The following is a 22,316-nucleotide window of genomic DNA, read 5'->3' on the forward strand; positions in this document are numbered from 1 at the left end:
CCCTCCCTTCTGCAGCCATCTCAGCTTCTTTGCCTCCAAGCCCAGCCCCACAGCCATGATCCTCAACCTGTGGGAGGCGCGGCACTTCCCCAATGGCAACCTCAGCCAGCTGGCTGCAGCAGTGGCCGGACTTGGCCAGCCAGATGCTGGCCTCTTCACAGTGTCAGAGGCCGAATGCTGAGGCCGGCGAGGCCCACAAAGCCTACACTCTCACCAGCTTTGGCACCCGCCAGGGACAGGCAGAAGCCACCACCGGGGAGAGCTGTGTGGACAGGCCCCCTCCTGGCAGACGCTATCCCCTAACACTGGCCCTTCAGACCCTGCCCGCACTCCTTCCCCTCCATGGCCTGCCTGGCCGGGCTGGCACTGCCACCTGCTCCGACTCTGCCCGGGGCCCAGGGTGGACAGTGCCTGGAGCCCGGGCTGGGCCCAGCCCATCTGTGTGTGTGTATGTGCGTGTGATGCTACCTCTCCTCCTGCCCCAGCCAGGGGGCCGCATACACACGGGCATACATGCACACGATGGGCTCGGGACGTGGCCCCCAGAGCTCCTGCCTGAGCTGGACCTTATGCAAACATTTCTGTGCCTGCTGGGTAGGGGCACATCTGAGGGGCCTGGCTCCAAGCCTGTGGGACTGAGGGCCACAGCTGAACAGGGGGCGGCCCCTGGATTCAGGCACACAACTACACATGGGCATGTGCCCATGCATGTCCCGTGTGCTCCTGTCACATGCATCGCCCCACACATGCATCTCATGCTGTACACCTGGAGGCTGTTCACGTCTCTCACGCCCGGTGTCAGTCCACATCTGCCTCTCACATGCTGCCCTTCTCCCACCCACCCAGGGACACCCAACGGCTCCTCTCTGATCCCCCCCTGCCCCCAGCCACGAGGAGCCCTGCCCGACGGGGCGTGTGAATATGCAACGGGAGTCCCGGGCTGGACAATGGCGAGTGTGCGTGCCGTGGCGTGCCCGTTCTTGGGGCTGGCCGGTGCCCCCGTGTGGGGCCTGTCATGTGAAGCTTGTGCCCTGACTCTGATTTAAGTGCATTCGTGCACTTACACTTGGCCTTATGTACACAGCCTTGCCCGGCCGCCAGGGCGCGTAGGGATTTTAGCGGACGTGAATGTAAATAAATTATATATATATATTGCTAACCCAAGTGCTACTTCTCTCAGGGAGAGCTAGGGGTCCAGGCCAGTGGCCATGGAGGGGTCATACATGGCTGTTTTGGAAGTCCTGGGTGTCTGGACCTGGCTGGGGGACAGATGGGGTCCCAGCCCTGGTCCAACAAAGCTGGTTGCTGGAGACTTCTTCAGACACAGGTCATCTGGGCAAGGCGGCAGGCAACAGCGGTGACCAGGGCTGCACCTTTGCCGGACCCGTCCTCTGATTGCAGGAAGGTGACCACACAGTGAGGGGCCAGCTCCCGCACTGTGGCTGCCACCAGGCTGGAGAAGCTGTGAGGGGGAGAGGCCGAGGTGAGACCAGGTCAGCCGGGCTCCACCTGGCCATGCCTCCCTGCCCAGCCTGGTACCCAGACTCACTGAGGGTGCAACTTGTAGAGGGTTCCATCCACCCCCACGGACACAGTCAGCTCTTCCAGGCCCCGGTTCTCACGGATCTTCTCCACCACGGCAGCCACACCTGCCCCACAAAGCTGGGCGGCCCTCTGGGACACAGCCTGGCACACCTCCAGGACCATCAGGGCATCATCTGAGGTCAGGGACAGCCCCAGATCCTCCAGGATGGCTCGGACCTGCCTCAGGGCCAGGCTGTCACTGGGGACAGGAAGGAATAGAGCACAGAGAGGCAGGATCCTGCATAAGCGCCCCCTCTCATGGCTTTCTCGTCCTCTGGGTGCACCTCCCTCCAACCAGCATTCCACCCAACGATAGAGTCCTTTGGGAGGTGGAAGGAGATAATGCAGGCCTCAGCACCTTTCAATCTCAGAGAGAAACTTGGTCTTGAAGATGTCCCTGGTCTGAAGGCGCTGGGTCTGCTGGCCCCGGAAGAGAACTCCAAGGCTGGTCAAATGCAAGAGGGTGTGGCGCACAATCTCCCCCAGGTACATGCCACTGATCATCTTCTCAAACCTGCGTGAAAGTGTGTGTGCACACAGGGCAGGAGGCCCCAGCCCCGTGCCACCACCAGCCACATCACTAGTGCCAGCCACCACCAGTCACACCTGCCCAGCCCAACCCTCACCTCTGCTTGCCAGGGTTGATGGATGCCTGGTCCACACTTGCATCAAAACGGGTACTGAGCATGCTGAGAGAGCCATCGTCCCCAAAGGCACCCCACTCCATGTTGATGCACATGTGGCCTGAGTCCCCAGCCACACTTGCCACATTCCGGAGCTCCTCCATGTAGCAGGCATTGGTGCCAGTTCCTTCAGAGAGGCCAGATGGGGTGGAAGCCATTTACTGTTGCAGACAAGATCCCTCTGAGCCCTTCCCACAGAGATAGCAAAATCTGGGCTCATTTCCTACCTCTCCATCTCCCCATGCTCATTGGCCTGCCCAGAGCCCGGTCCTCCTTCCTTCCTCTCATCCCTTTTTTAGACCCTGCCACCATCAAGCCCCCCAGGACTCCACTACTTCCCCTACCAGCACCACCATCAGCGCATCTCCCATGCTACCCCAGGGTGCTCCCAAAATGCCCGTCATTCACATCATTCCCCTGAGAGATGTGTGACAGCCCCTGCTGTCACATGGGTGAGAGGCCCAAGCCTTCCTCGACTGGCCTTCCAGGTCTTTAGTCAAACAGTAGGTGCTGGGTCAGGAACCGGGGACATAAAAATGAGACACAAGGAGCTCCACAGTGGCCAGAGGTTGGGCAATGAGCAGCCAACTCTGATACTTCCTGTGTGTGCCCAAATAGAAGTGCAAAGAAAAGCATCATGGAACACCCAAGCACAGGTGAGTCTTCCTGCCTAGAAAGTCAGGAAAAGCTACAGAGAGAAAGTGACATTTGGATTTGACCTTGAAGCCAAGAAGCTTAGACAGAAGGCATACCGTGGGTAAAGGCTTTTCCTTCTTCTCCCCAACACACAACCAGCTCTAAGCAGGTCTGTTGGACCCTGGAATTACTCCATCCAGTTGTTAATTCACACAGCAATCTGGGCCTGCCTCTCTCGAGCATCTCCCGGTGCCAGACACTATGTTCAAGAAGCTCCCAGTCTCCTTCGAGGCTGCCACATACCTCCTGCTCTAAGAAACGGATGTCCAAGGAGCTATGGGATCCCTCCTTCCCTATCTAGCCAAATTCCTTTTTTTCTTTTCAAGGCTTTCTTTTCAAGTCTCACTCATGTCGGGACCCCTTCCTTTCTGATCTTGGCTTGTTGCCCTGGCATTTAGAGTCAGATTCAGCTCTCTCTGATGGCCACGTGCTCTTCTGGATTCAACCTTCACTAAACAGTTCCGAGAAGGCAGATATTTTCCCCTTCTTTATGTGTCTTCCTGTCCCTTCATCCAGCCCCCAACTGGCCACAGGAGAGGTGCTTAATAAAAACTTAGAATCTTGGGGACTTCCCTGGCGATCCAGTGGTTAAGACTCCACACTCCCAATGCAGGGGGCCCGGGTTCGATCCCTGATCAGGGAACTAGATCCTGCATGCCACAACTAAGATCCCTCATGCTGCAACTAAAAAGATCCTGCGTGCCACAACTAAAGATCCCATGTGCCACAGCTAAGACCCAGCGTAGCCAAATAAATATTAAAAATAAAAAAAAAAGACTTAGAATCTTGGACTATTCAAAGAACCATCTCAACTCATTCTCTGCACACACCCATCCCATCACTGGGGTCCCACCCAATTCCAAATACTCTGTAGGCCATGAGCCAGGCATAATGCTACACTTTGTCCCCTCTCATTTCATCCTCATAACCCCTTAAGATAGGCATCATTATTATCTCCACCTTAGAGATGAGGAAACTGAGGCTCTGGTGATTTGCCCAAGGCCATACCAGTGGAAGTGGCAGAGCTAGTATTTCCACCCAAATCTGTATGACTCCAAAGCTCACATTCATTTAACAGATGGGCAAACTGAGGTTCAGAGAATTTAAGTGACTGTGAGTCAGTAGCTAAGTTGGGCTAAACACCGAAGCTCCAGACACTCAGCCCAATAGAGTGTTCCAGGGCCCCACTGAGTCAGGTAAGAGTGATGCCACATCCCCAAGGCCAGGGGAATGTTCAACTCAACAGGAGGCAGTAAATTAGCAACAGGCAGTAGGGGCACAAAACAGCAGGGCCCTCCTCACCTACGATGAGGCCAACCTCGCAATGGGGGTCCTCGTAGCCACAGGACATCATGGTCCCCACCGTGTCATTGACAATGGCAACCACATTCAGTTCCACTGCCTGCACACAAAAGGATGCTGCTAGTTGCTGGGCAACGTGGTCGTCACAGCAACTAGCACTGGACCCAGAGGTCTCTACTACAGAGGGCCCCCCACATCAGGCAGCGGGAGACCCTTTGCTCCCTTCAAGGCCTGTTACTCCAAAGCACCTCTGCAGGCAGACTACTTACCTGTCTGCGCCTGATGGCTTCCCGCAGCAGACACACAACATCTTGGCCCTCACAGTCAGATGCATTGAAACCCTTTGTCCAGTTCAGGAGGATGCCCTGGGGTGGGACCAAGAGGAAGCAGGAAGCTAGAGTTCCCTTGGAATCTCACTTTGCCTCCCCAAAGCCTGCATCCCATCAGAATGCAGTATATGATTCCTTCCCCACATAGGATTCTGTGCCTACTCTGTCATACGATTAAGGGCCTTGCCTTCTGCCCCCTCCCAATTCCCCAGGAGGATTCCAGTGTGAAGAAACCTATTAATAACCATCCAACCTACATCTTCTACTTTTAGTGCCAGAATGCTCAGATAGTTTGAGGGTCTGGCCATTTTAAGACATCTGCTCAGGGCTTCCCTGGTGGCGCAGTGGTTGAGAGTCTGCTTGCCGATGCAGGGGACACGGGTTCGTGCCCCGGTCCGGGAAAATCCCACGTGCCGCGGAGCGGCTGCGCCCATGAGCCATGGCCGCTGAGCCTGCGCGTCCGGAGCCTGTGCTCCGCAACAGGAGAGGCCACAACAGTGAGAGGCCCACGTACCGCAAAAAAAAAAAGACATCTGCCCAGAAGGAATGGCCCTTTGTAATTGGGTTAGGAATTAACAGATCTGGTAAAATGAGTGCTGTGTGTGAGAAAGGGAAGGACAGAGAAGGCTCAGAGGTCCAAATAACAGCAGCGTTTGCTCTTCCAGAAAGAGCTAGCAAGAGTCACTTGAAAGGAAGGAATTCTCAGAGTTAGGACGGAGCCGTGTCAATGGGAGATTCACATGCATGTTCCAGATACGAGTGAAGGATGAATGGAAAAGCCAGAAACCAGACACCTGGGCAGGACAGGAGGGGACAAGACAATTTACTGTGAGAAACTGGCCTTAAATTGTGAACTTAGTAATGGGGGCCTAGCTGTTCTTTTCTTATTGTGCTTCCTCTGAGGGAGAGGGCAGGGGAACTATTCCACCCACCATTAGGAGAAAATGACTGCTCTGCCCAAAGTAGACGCATGGAGAGCAGGTCTGGGAATCTTTGGGGCAGGAGACTTTAGACATATTAACTGACATTTCCCCCAGTAATATTTCCTTTTATTCCTTTCCCCATAAAACCACAAGATAGAGTGTTCTGTGCTCATTGTCTCAAAAACAGAAACCAGAGAGAGTGAGAGTGAATGAGAAGGAGAGCCAGATCACGAGTAACGGCAAAGTTTCCCCACTCCCAGATGAGAGAAAGACCCCCTGGTTTGGGGAAGGTGAGGTGGGCAGGAGTTAGAGCCAGGTTCCAGATGGCTTCCTGAGAAAGATGTCCTAGGCCCTCCACCCTGGGCACGCCCCTGTGGGGAAGGGGAGGATACAGAAGGGATTTGGATAATCTGAGAACAGAGGCAGCCTCTGCCCTCCTTCCCCACAGAGGGGAAGGTAAGGTATCAAGGGAGTTGTCAAGACCCAAGAGAGCAAGATGCAGAGTCCAAATGGCTGGGGCCTGGACGTTTCCCCCACGTCCCAGCTTGTCTGCACATTCTATACAGCAAAGGAGGGGCCCCTACCTGGATAAGGGGATCCCTGAATTGATTACCATTAAGTTTTCACTCCTGAAAAGAATGTGGGCTCAACATAGAAATTAAATTCTGTTAATAGGACCGTGTTTCCTGCATGCCTGATTTTGCACAGAGTCCCACCTGCTTCTCACACCTTACAAGGAATAATCAAAAGGTGCCAGAATAACTCAGGCTGGAGGAAGCAGATGAGCAAAGAGACATTGCTGACTGCATGATCCAAAGGAAAGCAGAGCACAGAGGCCCGTGTCTGAGAGGTCAGAGCAGGAGCAGAGGGTAGGCGAAAACCATAGGAAGGCTGGTTGGAGTAGAGTAGGCAGAGCTTCCCAGAGACCACAGGTGTGGAAGAACCTGGTGGGCACTTTCAGGGCCAGCAAGCTCCTCATCACAGGAGCTTTTCAGCAGAAGTTGGGGGTGTTGAGGAGGAGATTCCTGGGAGCTTGGATCAGAGGTCTGGGAGGAGCCGTCTCCATGGCAGGCCTTAGGTGTGTGCATGAAAAGTCTAGCATTCCTGATGAAGGATGCAGAGGTGTGCGCTGAGTGGATGTTGTGTCTAGACCTGTGCCCGCCCCTCTGCCAACCCCAACCAGGCCCTGAGAAGGATACCAGCAAGGCCGGGAATAGGAGAGAGGGCAAAGAAACCATGCAAACACAAGCCCCTTTGAGAGACAGAACAATCTGCTCTCTGCAGATACCCTCGGCATTACAACAGTGCTGTGAGTGAGACAGCCAGTGTGTCCTCTGGTCAGTCCCAACCTTGGCCTGCACTGCTCCCAAGTGCCCAGACCTAATGCTGGCTCCACTCTCCTGCCCACTGGCAGCCCCCAGGGGTAACCATGTCCTTCTCCATCCCACGCCTTTTCATGGCCCTGGATTCCAGGCCATTTTACCGCATCCCATCCACCTGGGCACATCACATCTGGAGAAACTGAGGCTGGGTGCAGGCCCAGCCCAGCAGTGCCTCCACCCAGCCCTCTCCCTAGCCCAGGAAGCCCTCTCCAGGCCTCCTGCCCACTCCAAGAAGAGTATGTTGGTGGAAAGCCCCTGAGGATGGCTTCCCGCAGCCCTCCCTCTCTCACCTGGTCCAGGCCGAGCTGCGTACATGGGAAGGAGAAGGTGAAACCCAGGGGGAGGCTCTGCCCACTCAGGCCCTGCTTCTCCTGGAAGTCCACGATGCAGTCCACAATGTGGTCAAAGAGCTGAGGAGTGGAGCAAGTCAGGGAGTAGACCACTTGGCCCTTCCCCGCCCCCTGACATCAGCTCCAGGTTGTGGGTACCTGCTGCCCAGAGCCCTGGGCCACGCACTCCGGGATGGAGTAGATCTGGCTGGTGATTTGCACACCTCCAGTGGCCACATGCACCAGGAGGACCCGGAAGTTGGTGCCCCCCAGGTCCAGGGCCAGGAAGTCCCCACGCTCTGTGGGGCAGAGACCCTCAGTGCCAGGTCAAAGCTGGAAGCTCCACCCCCACACATGCTGTGACCCCCAGGAGCCCATGTCCCATTCAGGCCAAGTCTTTACCACTGCCATCAGGCGTGTCCCGGACGTAAGTGGGCAGCATGCGGAGGGAGGAGGCTTCCCCTTGGAGTCCCTTGGCCATGGCCTCTCGCATCTGTGCCTGCACTGCTGCCAGCTGCTCACGGGTCAACCGGAATGGTGCCAGGGTCTCCTCCAGCAGGCACCGGTGGGCAGCCAGGCGGGCAGCCACAGCAGTCACCATTGCCACACCCTGGCCTCCCCCGTCCACAGAGGGTATGAAGGAGACATCACATTCGGGGGCCAGGAGCATCACTGTCTCCTGCAGGATGCTGAGGAACCTACACAGACACACATCAGGTGCACTCTGGCTTGGCACCTGGCCCTGACCCCCAGGGCTTGCAGAAGCCCTGGGCTCCCTCACTTCAAATCAATTCAATTCTAAACCCATCTATGCACCAACCATATGCCCAGTGCCCCCAGTGACACCCTCCCTTGCACAACCAAGAGAAGTCTCTTTCTCTCCTCTGACCTCTTCTGGCCTCCCCAGCCCCTGTCTGTCCTCACTTTGCTTGGGTGCCATTCATACCCATCGGCTTGCACCAGTGGTACCAGAGTGCCCTCTGGGTGTGTATCACAAACACACACTTGTTCCTGCTACCTGCTAACACAGGATCATCTGTATTCCCAATACCTGGGGTGTCGCTCAAACACTCGGCCTCCAGTGGCCACAGCGATCTGAAGTGTCTGCTGCTCCCGGCTGTGCTGGAGACGGGAGAGGACGGCAGCCAGGGCAGCTGCACAGAGCTGGGCAGCCCGCGTGCACACAGCCGCGCATACGTGCTGCACGAACTCGGCATCTGAGGCGCTCGGGTTCAGGCCCAAATCCTGCAGGATAGCGTGCACACGGGCTGCCCCAGCAGAGGGACTGGCGGGGACAGGGTGCTACTTTGGGGCTGAAGTAGCCCCAAAGCTCCCTGCCCCCACCAAAGCTCCATGGCTACCTCAGGGAAAGAGCATCCTCCCCATTCCCAAGTCAAGAACCCCTCTGTCGCAGCCCACTCGCCTCCCGCACTCACTCCTCTATCTCAGCCACATGTTCCAGGAGGATGCCGCCTTGCCTTAGCAGGGCAGGAGAGGTGTAGCCGCCAAAGAGGACCCCGCACTGGGCCAGGTGAGCCAGCACCAGCCGCACCAGCTCACCCAGGTACAGGCCCCCGATCATCTTCTCAAACCTACAGGCAGGAAGGGTGGCTGGACAGAGCCTTTCCTAAGCCCTCAGCCCACCTGGCCCCACCTCCAAGAACTCCCAAAGAGAGGTCATTTTCTTTGCGGTCCCTGCTGAAGGGTCCAGAAGCAAATGGCCTCCTAGGAGACAGTTGGGTGTTTACCCAGACCCCACTGCCCCCTCTGGCTTAGATTAGGTTCATGGGGGCTCCTGGAGGGTAGAAGGACCCAAGGAGGGTAGGAGACTCTTTGCTTGGCTACTCCCAACCCCCAACCCCCAACCCCTGCCAGAGCTGGCCAGAGTCAGGAATAAGGGAGGGCCAAGAGTTAAAAACTCTTCGTTCTAGAACCCATTCCTTCTTTGAGCCTGGCCAGGGCCCCCCAGGATGCAACCTGGAGAGCCTAGGAGCAAATGAGAGGGAGGGGCCTAAGGGCTGGAGTACAGGGACAACAGAGCGGGAGGGGAACAAAGCAGTGATGGGGCTAGAGCAGAAGGTTAGGCCACCTCTGGGCACCCAGATTCAGAGACTCGTGGTCCAGGGTGCGGTCGAAGATGGTCAGCACTGGCCCCAGGGCCCCATCATCACTGAAGGAGCCCCACTCGACGCTGATGCAGACTCGGCCCCGGTCCTCGTCTAGCACTGCCACATGCCGTGCCTCTTCCATGTAACACGCATTGGTGCCAGTGTCTGGCAGGGACACCCCATCAGGGCCTGTCCACCAGGCCTCCAGGCCCTCCATCCACCATCACAAATGGCTGTGACTCACCTACAACCAGCCCAACTTCACATGGCCCAACCCCTGGCTCGCAGCCCATCATGGTGCCCACTGTGTCATTCACCACGGCAACTACATCGATGCTGTAGGTCTGGACAACAGAGAGGACAGAGGTCAGGGAACCTGGGGTATGGGCAGGGCTGGGGCCCTGGCTTTGACGGAGACACACAGAGTCCCTGAAATGCGTGTCCGCATGCCCCACACATTTGCGTCACATATGCTCTAGGCCTTCCCACCCTATAGAGGATTTTCCTCCCATCCCACGCCTGCCCCTTGGCTCCTCTGCCCCCAGCTCAGGCCCTGGAGGTCTCAGGGGCTCTCAGGCTCAGCCATCACTTCCAGAACACCAGTGCTCCCCACAGGACCAGGACAAGGGTGAGCAAACATGTCACCTTGAAGGCTATGCTGTAGACACCTCTCTTGCTCACCCTGGTCCTGGCCTGGCTCCCCAAGCCTGCTCCTCTCAGCCCTGACTTCCAGCTACTCACACAGCACCGTGGTGGTTAGTCGGCACAGATCCAGAGTGGCCTTTCTCAGGCATCCAGACTTTTGAATATGCCCTTCTCTGAAATTAGACCTTCCTCCCCAGCCCCAGCTTATGCACCTGGCAAACTTCTCCTTCAAGTCTCTGCTCAAGTCGTAGTACACCCTTCCCTGTGCTCCCACAGTCATCGGAACCACATTCTCAACAGGGACAATCTTTTATTGGAATGCTTTCCCCACTAGACTTGTGAGGTCTCTGAGGACAGGGTCAAGTCTTTTCATCTTTGTTTCCCCCTACAGTCCTGAACGTTTATTTGACCTTTCTTAGCTTCAGTCTCCTTACCTATAAAATGAGAATGGTAGCAGCATTTACCCGAAGGTTACATGGATAAAGAGTATAAACACGAGAGGAAAGCAGGCTCTCCCAGAAGCATAGGAACAGCCTACATGTGCTGGGCCCAGGCCCAGGCCCAGACCACATGGGCATCCCTCCCTGCTCCCCTGCCTCTACTCACTCCCTGCCTCTGGATGGCATCTCGTAGCAACTGGACCACATCCTGGCCTTCCACACCACTGCACCTAAAACCTTTGGTCCAGGAAATGAGGGTGCTCTGGAGGCAGAAAATTCAGGTCAATCCTCCAACAACCTTCATGGGGCTGCAGCCCCTCCACCCACTGTCCCTGTAGCCACTCACCTTGTCCAGCCCTGTCTGGTGACAAGGGAAGGAGAAGCTGAACCCAAGCTGTAGACCCTGATTGCCCACGGGGAGCGCATCCAGAAACTCAGATAGGCAGCGGGCGGCAAAGTCAAAGAGCTGTGGGGTGGGTTGGGGGCTTAGCTCTGCCCACTGGAGCCCCAGCTGCCCCCGGGCCCAGAGCCTGTGCAGTGAGTGCTCACCTGCTGACCAGGACCCAGCATCACCTCTTGGGGGATCACAAACTCCTGGCTTCGGGGCTCCATCTTGTGCCCCTCAATGCCCATCAGGGTCACCCACAGAACACGCAGTGAGGCCCCTGTGGCTCCCAGTTCCAGCACCACGAAGTCTCCTTGCTCTGTGGGAAAGCAGGTCACAGAAAGGCACGCAGCTGGTGAGAGCAAGCCCTCTTCTTCCCAGAAACATTCCCAAGGCCTGTGAAGTCTCATCAAGGGACCTTAGAGATGGGGACCTTAGAGATGGAGAAAGGGGTAAGGAACTCCCCCCTCCCCCAGATCAGAACCCTCTTACCAGTCCTGGCCACCCATGTTAGTCTATACCACCCACCAGTGCCATGTGGGATAGACCCCACATATGTGGGCAGCATCCGGACAGCAGGGGCAGGGCTGGCCTGCCCCTTAAGGGCCTGCTCCATGGAGTCCAGTAGGCTGATTTGGATCTGCCGCAGCTGTGCCCCTGTCACCTTGAACTGCTGCAGGCATTCCTGTACCTGAGGAGAAACAGGCCGACATCTGGGCAGGAGCCCTGTTGGCCTAGCGAAGTTCCCCCACTCCAAACAGGACAGAGGTTAGCCTGGCCCAGTTCATACCTCCCTTCCCTAGCCCAGACCAGCACCCCTCCCTTAGCTTCCCCAGGGGCTGGCCTGAGCCCTGCTTGAGCCCACTGTGAGCCTTGCTGAGCTCCCCAGCACCTGCCCAGCCTCACTCCTCGCCTCTTCACACACTGTGGCTTTCTTGTCGCTCACAGCCTACACCAGCTCCTGCACCCTCAGAAAGCTCCCTTCTGGTGGGAAGACCCACCCACTTCCTCCTGCTCCATTCCCTGTGGATCCTTTCAGCTCCTTCCAACCCCCTCTACTTCTTTGAATTCAGGGCTGGCAAGACCTCTCCCCTGTCACCCCACCAGTGATTTGCTCTGGTTCCCCAGGACCCAGAGCCGAGCTGCTCAGTGAATTGTTGTTAGATGAGCAAATGAATGAACAAATGTGTGGATGAACTTCAGGTTCAGGGGCTTCCCTCTTCCGATACACTCCACTCTGGAGCCCGAGCAAGCCCAGCCAGGAGAGTTTGGGGGCCACACCATGGAGGACAGTCCTCCCACAGTTGGCCATCCTTCACACAGACATTGACTGAGCCCCTAATATGCACCCAGCACTATTCTAAGCACCATACACTGCACAGCCAGCTGAGTCTGCTCTTGTGGAATTCAATTCCAGTGTAGGGGGCAGAAAATAAGCACAGAAACATGTAATATGGTTCTGGTAGTACTGGTAGAAAAGAAAGGTAGAAATAGAAGTTCAGGAGTGACCAGGAGAGGAAGAGGTATTTTTGGATATTGGTCAGGGAAGGTCTCCCCGTGGAGGTGACCTAAATGAAGGAAAGGAATGAGCCATTTGAAGATATGGGGGAAGAGCACAAAGGGTTTTTCTTCAGAGCAAGGGGACGGATTTGGGGGAAGGCTGGCCAGGCGCAGATCAGAGTGAAGGGAGTGGCGGGCAGACAGGGAAAGCAGAGGATGGGACACCAGGTTCTTTTCCAGCAGAAGCTTGAGTTGGGGGAGCTTAAGAAAAGCTCCAGTATCTCACTTCTGTGTGGAAACTTCCCTGGGACAACCCTCTGGCCTGTCCTTCAAAGAGGCCTCAGCAGCCTCCCTGGGTTTTTCAGAGGGTCCCAGCCCCCGACTCCATTCTCCCAGGCTTAGCCTTTCCCGGGTCCCCACTGCCTGTCTCATAGGAATTCCATTCCTATGACCCGCTACCCCACACTGGGCCCGTATCTATAAAGTACCACTCAGGCACCTGGATAAGGAGGCAGGGAGAGCCAGGGAGGAGAGGCTGCCAACTGAGGGAGATGGGGGCAACTCAGTCCCACCCCTGCTTTAGGAAAAGAATGGGAAACAGATCCCTAAGGAGGCAAATGATCCTAACTGGAGTCCAGATGTTCAGTTCCATATTCACATTACTGCTTCCAGTAGCCATGCATGCTAGGAGGAGCTATTCCTGAGTCACAAATGAGGAAACTGAGGCTCAGAGAGGTATAGTCATCTGCCTAATCCAAGCAGCTATTAAGGGGCAGAGCGGGACTTGAACCCAGATCTGACTGCAGAGATGTTTCCACATAAATGTGAAGCCTTATAAAAACTAATAAAAACACCTGAAAAGAACCCAAAGCTGATGAAGTTGGCAGCAAAGAAACCCCCACAGGACATGGGATGAGAAAACTTAAATCTGAGTCCTTGCCCTGCCACTTCCTGGCTATGTGGCCCTGGGCAAGTTAAACTTCTCTCTGACATGGTAAGACTTAACAAGAGAATAACAATACTCAAAAGCACCCAGGAGCCATGTCTTGTTCATGGCTGTATCTCAGGGCCACAAGGAGTGGCTGGCTCTCAGGATTTGTTGACTAAGTGGTTGTGGTGGCATAAGAAAGGGGATAATGTATGTGAAAGTGTAAAGTGCTGTTCAGATGTGAGGGGTGTTTTATTATTGCTTAATGACAACATCAGAGTTATGGAGAAGTCAGTGGCTTGGGTAGGTCGATGTTTTTCTTCCTTTTCCTCCCAGCTGCAGTGACAGGTGCAAGAGGAGTGACTATGAGATGGCAGAAGCCTCAAGAAACACAGGAGGACTTCCCTGGCTGACACTGGTGGGCGCACAGCAGCCAGGAGAAGCTACTGGAGTCTCCCCTCAACCTCCCCCAAGAAGAGTGGGGAGAGACCTCAGCCAGGAGAGTGAGGAGCAAAGCATTAGAGAGAGGGTGGATTCAATGCGGCCTCAATGCTGGATCCTTTGACCAACTTGCTGTGTCCGTCAGTCAGGGCCCACCTCATCTCTCTGAGCAGGTTTTCTCCTCTGTCAAGCAGGAACAAAAATAGCACCCACTTCTCAGCGATGTTTTGAGGACTGAGAAGACAGTAGATGTGAAGGGGTGAGACAGTGGCTGGCCTATAGGACATGGGTTCCCTTTCCTCAGAGCACAAGGTAAAACTAGCCTGGGGAGCCTGACTCCATGACCCCTCTGGTGACAAAAAGTCCTGGCAGAAGGCACCAGGAAGGGACTCAGATGGGACTGCGTTCCGACTACACGTGGTTCTTAGATCATCATGGGAAGGGGAGCTGAGGTTGAAGCCTGCAGTGCTGAGTGGGGGCCCAAGGCCACAGGAAATTTGGCATCCATGTGAAGTCCCCCCAAAGCTGAAGAGACTTGTCTTTAAACTGCAGGTGTGTGCAATAAAGCCAGCAGGGTGGGTGTGGGACCAGCGCCAGAGTCTCAAGAGAGTGGTGTAAAGTGAAAGAGGTGATGGTGGCAGGCCCTAGAGCAAGCCCTGGCAGGGCAGGCACCGCGGCACAGTCATTGCACCCTTCTGTGGCCCAGCTAGGGATTGTGCACAGAAGAAATGTTTACAGGGTCTGGGGCAGACGTTGGACAAGGGTGAAGTGGGAGCATGAAATGCAGTGAGGGGGGACGCCCCTCTAGTTTGGGCAACAAGCCAAATCAAGCAGGTTTCAGAATGGGCTGGAAAGCTAAAGAAACTGCAGGGAACGATACAAGAACCCTTTCGTGGATGCCTCTCTGTGCAGGTCCTGTATCTCCATTAGCTCACTTAATCCTCCAGGGGTGGGAGGATTAGACTTTATTTTCCTCCATTTCAGTGTTGACGAAACAGAGACAAAGAGATGTGAATTGACTTACCCGAGTGTTTCCTGCTAGAGGGTGTGGTAGGCAAGGGCTTCTAAATCTTGGTCAAGATGACAGAAAAAAGAGAAATTCACTCTGAGCTAACCTGAGGCACAATAACCTTGCTGCACAACCTCCAAGTTGAGTTCAGCACTGAAATTCTCTCTGTGTGCCTGACTTCAGGGGCCGTGTTGAGGGGTGAAAGATGTGCAGGAATGACTTGAGAAGTGGGAAAAGGAAGGGCTTTAAGAACACAGCTTTCTACAAGAAAAACCCTGGAGGGTCCTTTCTAGACTTTGGAGATGAAACACCTCAGCTCAAGCTCCTGTCATGCCTTAAACTCAAGGTATGTCACCTCTCTAAGCCCCCTTCCTCGCCTGTAAAATGAGGAGATAATCCCCACCTTGTAGTGGTGTGGAGCCTTGAAGGAGAAAGCTACTAGATCAGATATGAAAGGCTCAGTAAACAGGAAAGGGCTGCATGGGTGTGAGCCAGTGGTCGCATGGCATCTTCTGCTGCTCCTGCTCTTAACAGCCTTGAATAGGCACGAGACAGGAACCCAGCGCTGAACTTACCAGCTCAGAGCTGTTTGAGGGGCAGGGCAAGCCTTCTTGGGGGCAGCTGGGGACTCCTTCCCGTTGCTGCAACCCTAGAGACCCAATGAAGTCCATGTGGTTCCACGGTGGGGGGTGACCTCCTATGGGAGAAAAGGGTTCCTGGGTGAACCACGTACTCCACAGGTTGTGATGAACCTCGGAGGCTGTGATACAGACCCTTAACTTTCTTCCTTCTGAAGGGGACCAGGAAGGAAGATGTGGGCAGAGCTCAGAATCTCTGACCATCAAAATCCTTTAGTAAACAACCAGAAAGCCCTCATTTTCCAGAGCATGTACAACAAAAGAGCACTGGGAAGGCTGATTTCTAATCCCAATGCCATTCATTCAGTCATTCATTCACATTTACCAGTCCCTAATGCCTAATGTGCCACATGCTAGGGTACAGACAAAGCAGACCTAGGCCACACCCTCAGGGACCTCACAGCTTTACCAATAATCACAGTATGACTGACACAGGCAGTGACAGAGATGGACTTGCTGCTGTACTTGGGAGTTCAGGGATGTGCTAAAGGTTTGGAGCAAAGGCTGTGAGGTAAGGAGAGGCCAAAGACCTGCTGGAGAAGCAAGCAGCCTGGCTTGGCACCTTCATGCCAAGTTAAGGTGTGTAAATTTCCCGCTGAAGAGAGAAGTGGACAGGGGTGGATCTGTGCTTCAGAAAGGTGTTCCACTAATGCCATGACTTTGGGCAAATCATTTATGATTTCTTTGCATTTCAGTTTCTTCATCTGTAAAAAACAGAAGATAGTATCTACCTTCACAAGGCTGTCATCAGAATTAAAAAGAGTAACAACAGGGAAAATGCTTTGGGAACTCTAATGTGCAACATAAACGTCAGGGTGGGTTTTGGAAGGTGGGGTGATGCTGAGCTGAAAGAGCCCTGTGCTCATAGCTGAGGATGCAGCTCCTCACAAAGCAGCCACACCAGGTCTCTCCATCTCAAGGCCTACTTTATTTTCATCTACATATAAATAAAATGGGGACCAGGAAGTTTCCAAAGGAGCCTTCAATGATTCAGGTGCCCTGCAGGGGTGGAAGAAAAGGGAAATGCAATGGAGGGCCCAAGATGGGCAGAAGGCATCTGGCTACTGAATTATTCCCTCTCCTCCTTTAACAGCAGAACTTCAGGAAAGCTACCTTCCCACCTCTGCAACCCCTCCCCACCTGCCACTCCCCTCATGTCCATGAATTTTCCCTCCCCATGGCCACCTATGATCTCCTGACTGCCCAATACCAGCCTTTTCCTCAGTCCCCATGCTTTCACCCTCTCTCAGGCATGCAAAGCCATGAGAATTCTCTTCACTGCAAAATTCTCTTCTCCCTTGGCTGCAACGGTCAGTCTTCCCTGGGCCTCCTTCCTGAGTCTCTCATAGTCTTCGTCAATAACTCCTTCGCTCCTCTCCTCTTAAACAATGGGGCTCCCAAATTTCTGGCCATAGTCTTCTTCTCCACACTCCCTCTTTATCTCACTCAACCCCAAGGTTTGATTAAAACCTGTGTGAAGGTTCCCAAATCTACCCCTGTCCTGAGCCAAATCCCAAATTCCAATGGTCTGTTAGCATCTCTGGATGCTAGAGAAGCCTCCTCAAACTCAACGGTCAAAGTCACATTCATTTCCTCCTTCACTTTTCCCCACGAAATTCTTCCCGTCCTTCACCTTGGCTGGAGGCATTCATGTTGCCGCTATACATCCCTGACCCTCACTTCCTCTACGCAGTAAGTTCTCAGGCTGAAAGAGCTGAGAGCGGAAAGAGCTCCCATGTGTCTCCACCTCCCAGTTCCTACAGCCACTGTCCTAGACCTTCCACCCATCTGATTATTCCAACAGCCTCCTAATTGATATTTGTGCTCCCATGTATCCATCTCGCCACCTTACCCACACCAAACATGTTACCAGAGTGACTGTGCAAAAATAGATTTTATCATGTCATTCCCCACAATGTGAAGTAAGCCGTCACACTGTGATGGCTTCTACTGCAGAAAAAGAAAAGTTTTGTGACTTTGCAACCCCCTCACACTGTCCTCAACCCAAGCTTCCTCGCTTGCTACTCCCCTTCATATTCCAGCCACATTGACTATGAGCTTCATCCTGTCTCCTGCTGTCCAGCCTTCGTTCACAGCCTTCCCTGGAATTGCTGTCTGAGTCATCTCTGCTTCTTCAATGCCCAGCACAGGGCTTGAAATAGGTAGGTGCTAGTACAGCTTTGAAAAATTGAGAGGTGGGGAGTTCTTATTCAGAGAACCAAGAAATCAGTTTCCAAAAAATCTCCCCAAAGTCACATATACCTACACTCAAGTTGCTGTCACATCTGTCAAACATATGTTCCATATATGTTAGAAGTCTGTTTTGAGGATAAAATGGGATAACTGAGGCAATTACCTTTGGGAGGGGCCTAGGGCTACACACATGGTGAGATTTCACTCTCCTTTCGAGGCCCAGCTAGCTCAATCACTCATTCACTCTTATTCATTTCTTCTTCTATTCAACATTTATTCAGCACTTCTACATAACAGAGACTGAAGCTTCCCCCAAGTAACCCCAGTATTTACACTCCCAGTAAATGTATTCATTTCTGTCTCTTCCAGCTGAGAGTTCCTGTGGGGAGGGACATGTCTGCCATATCACTAGATCCCCAGAACCCAGCCCAGGGTCTGGGGATGTTTGAATAACTGTGGGCCTCTTGGCTTAATTCAGCTGAATCAGCTACATGGAACGAGCCTTCCTTCTGAAAGGTATCCCAGGACCTCTGCCGAGGATAGGAAGCACTATCGAGGACCAACCAGCTTAGCCTTTCCAGCCTCCACCCATCCAGGATGGACTAAGCAGGAGAGATGAGGGTAAGGAAGGGGCTAGAGCTGAGGCAGGCAGGAATTAGAGGAGAATCTTACCTGGGAGAAGCAGCAGTTGGTCACTCTTCTCAGACCTGGGCTCTTCTCTCTCAATGAGACGTCCCACTGAACTGCTTTGTACTCAAAAGTGAAACTCACGAGTAATCTGACTTATAATGTCACCAAGCCCCACCCTCTCACAAGACACCAGCTAATTCAGGAAGATGCACTTCCCTCTGAGTCTGCCCTAAGAGGAGGCCAAGTTAGGCAGGGCCATGGTGCAAACTTAAGCAAGATCGCCACAGGAAGTTGGGAGTCCTGAAGTGGGTCAAGGAGCCTGGGATATCCCCTCTGCAATGCTGGGAGCTCCATCCATTTTACAAACACTCAGAGTCCGCAGTGGTTCATCCCTGGAAAGGAGCTAGAATAGCCTGGGAAATATGTAGTCCAATGGACAATTTTCCAAAATGTGTAACGACCTACTAAATGAACACGAGGCGATGTGGAAGCACAAGAGGAAGAGGCTAACTCTGCCCCAGAGTGGGCAGAAGTTGAGGAAGCTGAGCCCTGAAGGAAGAGTGGCAGTATGTCCTCACATGTACAAAATTGTGGAGCATAAGGCACCTTCATGGAATTGGGGTACAGCTCCAAGGACCTCAAGAGGATACATGTAGGTGAGGACACATGGTGGGAGAGGAGGCAGCCAGGCTGTGGAGTTCAGCCTTTAGTCTACCGGCCAAGGAGGAAGAGTAGGTTCACACCATGGGGCTTCTCTACTAGAAGGGGAAGAGGAATCTCAGCTGCAGTGGGGTTGTTGGCCACCAAGCTGGTTTCCCTGAACTAGTCTTCTTGAATGTACAGAAAGTTGGGGCAACACTGTGCCCACTGCTGTGGTCTAAATACTTTTGTTCCCCTCCCACCTAATTCTTATGTTGAAAACCTAATGCCCAAGGTGACGGTATTAAGAAGTGGGGTCTTTGGGAGGTGATTAGGTCATAAGGGTGGAGCCCTAATGAATGGGATTAGTACCCTCATCAGAGGCCCCAGACGGCTCCCTTGCCTCTTCTGCCATGTGAGGATACGAGAAGTTGGCGGTCTGCAACGTGGAAGAAGGCCTTCATCTGACCATCTGGCCAGGCTGGCACCCTGACCTCAGACATCCAGCCTCCGTAACTGTGAGAAATACATTTCTATTGTTTATAAGCCACTCAGTCTGTGGTACTTTTTAATTGCAGCCCAAATGGACTAAGATACTCGCCATGGCAGGAGACTAGACACGCTGCACCAATTTTCATTCCAGGGAAATTGGTGAGCAGATACTTTAAAACTCCAGGCTACCTCATCAACAGTAACCCTACCGTTAACCATAAACAGTACTCTGCCTCCACATGACACCAGGATGGAGACCAGGGATGATGGCTGTTGAATCAGTTTTGGCATAACTGGGCCTGGAAACATGCCACATATCAGCCCTCCTGCACAGTTCACTGTGTAGCAATCAGGCATGTAGGCTCTGCGATTGGGAATGGGGGTGGGGAGGATAGACTGGCCATCATTCAAAACATACATCCTGCCTACCCTGGGGCTCCAGTCTCTCTCAACTTCTTAGTGGGGAGAGAATATAGAACTGAATGTGAATGTGATTCATGCTGACAGTCAGTTTGCAGTCTCCTGAGCCAGGGTGAGGATACACCCCTGATAAGCAATGCCAGGGCTCTTTGTGTTTCTAGAAACCTATGTCTATTTCCCCAGCAGCAGGGGTCCCAACACCCTAGGCAGAGTGTCAGGGAAGGTCTGTGTCAGGGCCTATGGAAGGAGGAGGCAGTCTGGGCTTGAGATCTGTGAACAACGATGACAGCCGTAACTGTAGCAGAGGCACAGCAAGGGTCAGCAGTTCTCTTCAGACACCAGATGGCCATTGACCAAAAAAGGGAAGGACAAGTCCTCACAAGGCTCCTCATAGCCCCTTAGTGCCAATCTCCAGCTGTCCAGGAGGAACTAAGGAATGGGGAGAGGCAGTCAGCTGGGGGAAAGGTGGGCTGTAGCCCAGGTACCATGGCTGGGATGAGAGCCAGGCCCTCCCTGCTCCGATGTGCTCATAGGCTTGCTTCTCACAGCTCACAGTGCCCCACGGCCAGGCACTCAGGCCCCAATAAGCTTCCTGCTATTCTCTCCATGCCCTTTTACTCCAATGTGCCTTGCAGCTCTCCTATACCCATCAAGCTGCTTCTTACTGTTAGTTTTTTGTTTATGTTGATCTGTCTGGAATGACTCTCCCTTTGCGCTCTCCAGCCTTTTCACCTAACTTTTCCTTATCCTTTAAATTACACATCAGACATCGCCAGTGCTGGGAGCCTTCCTAGACAAGTTCCTCCTGGCCCTAATCCCAGCCGAGTAGCAACCTGTCTATTGATCCCATAGTGTCTTGATCTTGTATCATTGCATAAACTACAGTCTATTAAAAGAATCTGTTTGTCTCCCCCCACTGTACTATGGGCTCCCAAAGAATGATTCTTATTTACCTTTGGAGCTCCGGGGCCCAGTTCTATATCTAACGTGGGATAGGTATCAGTTAATTTTTGTTAAATTGAAGAGCCCTCCCACAACCTCAATAGTCCAGGGCTTTTGAAACTGAGAGGAAATAAGTAACCTCTTCCTGCCTTCCTGGTACATACGGCTTCAGCAGCCTTTCCACTCTGGGTTTATACATTCTTCCATCTTCCCACTTGGTACTACCATCTACTTACTTACCTGCCTTCCCCTCACCCCAACTCCCACCTTCTAAATCAACTTAGGGCCAAAGCTTCTCTGCCTCACAGGTGAGAATGAGCCCACCCAAACTTAAAATTTCCATTGAGTTTTGTGACTCAAGTGGGAAGTAGGAGGTAGTATGGTATAGTAGACAGAATCAGCACTGGTGTCAGACAGACCTGGGTTTGAATCCCATCTCAGTTACCAGTTGTATGACCTAGGTGAATTCCTTCACTTCTCTGAGCCTCAGTTTTCCATGTATAAAACATGGAGACTAATGCCTTAGGTTGGGCTCCTCCAGAAGCAGACCTAATTTGAGTGCAAAAGGTTTAATTGGGAAGCAATCAGGCCAGGATTAGGATTAGGGCAATGCATGTGAAGTGCCTAGCAATAAAATGTAGAGAATCCCTCTTAGGTTCACACAAGTGTCAACGCTGCCTTTACATGAACCCAAGAGTGAGGGCCCCTCACCCTAGTCCCAGCCCTGATCCAGGAAGCACCGACAGGGGAGTTGGAAGTGAGATAGGAAGGGAAGGAAGCCAATAGAGCATACATAATTAAGTTGCTGCTGGGAGCCACTGAGGCTCAATCCCACAGGGGAACTCTGGGAGACAGATAGAATGCATCCACCTAAGGTGAGGAAGCTGGAGAATTTATCCTCCAACTTCCATCTTTTACTGGCTGATGGCTGCCTCAGGGGCCCTCGCTCCCTGGCACTCCCAGCCTGTGCCACACACTAGCCTAGAGAAGTGCTAAGGCAGAGAGTTACAGGTTCTTGCAATAGGACCTACCTTGCAATAGACCCTACTGTTCTATGTAATAGAACAGTAAGTGCCCAGGGGAAATGGGCAAGGCAGTGCCTCTGCTAGAGGGCTGTGATAAGGATGAAATGAAATAACACAACCACAGTGCCTAACACAAAGGTTACCTTCTCTTTCCCAATTTATCACAATAGCTTGTGAAATTCTTGGATCTTCCCAGCTCTTCATGAGTTGACAACACCATCAGAACAGCTGCTTCCCATCTTTCGGAAGAAGCAAAACAAAAACAAGAAACAAAGCCCAAAAACCCAGGGGTCCTAGGCAAGCTCTAAACACCCGAGCTTGCTGTGGAAGGCTGGTGCTTGATGGAACTAAGGTAGTCGAACTGTAACCTCTCACATCTGCTCTTCACCCCTCTCTGGCTTTTCCTCCTCTCACTATAACACTACTTACGACATACAAAACTAGCATCACATTGAGTAACGAATGCTGCCATTCACTCACCTTCTATGAGACAGATACTGTGCTTTTACCCACATTATCTTACTCCTTAGAACCCTGTAAGATTTTTCCCATTTTATAGAAAAGGAAACTAGGTCTCACAGAGGTTAACTTGTATCAGAAGCAGGGGTTCAGACTCAGGTTGATGTCAATACTCTTTTCACTGACTTTGTCTC

At 53.1% G+C, this 22,316-nt stretch overlaps 2 protein-coding genes across 6 annotated transcripts in view; one reads left to right on the top strand and one right to left on the bottom strand.

The window, feature by feature from the left end:
• Positions 1-1,159, top strand: part of UNC5A (unc-5 netrin receptor A) — a 62,539-nt gene extending 61,380 nt beyond the window's left edge. For all 4 annotated transcript variants that reach the window (XM_060296666.1, XM_030846831.2, XM_060296667.1 and 1 more), the window contains one exon: positions 16-1,159. In XM_060296666.1, coding sequence (XP_060152649.1) covers positions 16-181 — 166 coding nt within the window. In that variant the 3' untranslated portion in view covers positions 182-1,159. The remainder of the gene's footprint in view (positions 1-15) is intronic.
• On the bottom strand, positions 1,130-18,241 carry HK3 (hexokinase 3). Of its 2 annotated transcripts, XM_070045276.1 has the most exons (20): positions 18,188-18,241; positions 15,260-15,381; positions 11,335-11,497; positions 10,971-11,125; positions 10,768-10,887; positions 10,588-10,683; positions 9,581-9,680; positions 9,318-9,501; positions 8,665-8,820; positions 8,280-8,513; positions 7,631-7,926; positions 7,388-7,527; positions 7,190-7,309; positions 4,535-4,630; positions 4,266-4,365; positions 3,020-3,214; positions 2,211-2,394; positions 1,943-2,098; positions 1,550-1,783; positions 1,130-1,462 (listed from the first exon to the last, which is right to left on the bottom strand). In XM_070045276.1, the coding sequence occupies exons 2-20, from the start codon at positions 15,353-15,355 to the stop codon at positions 1,318-1,320; spliced, it is 2,970 nt and encodes a 989-aa protein (XP_069901377.1). In that variant the 5' UTR covers positions 15,356-15,381; positions 18,188-18,241; the 3' UTR covers positions 1,130-1,317. The 2 variants fall into 2 exon arrangements, with proteins under 2 accessions (XP_069901377.1, XP_069901378.1); XM_070045277.1 differs by lacking the exon at positions 3,020-3,214.
• Between the last annotated feature and the right edge of the window lie 4,075 nt (positions 18,242-22,316).

Source organism: Globicephala melas, chromosome 3 (genome assembly GCF_963455315.2).
Source record: "Globicephala melas chromosome 3, mGloMel1.2, whole genome shotgun sequence".
NCBI classification, from domain to species: domain Eukaryota; kingdom Metazoa; phylum Chordata; class Mammalia; order Artiodactyla; family Delphinidae; genus Globicephala; species Globicephala melas.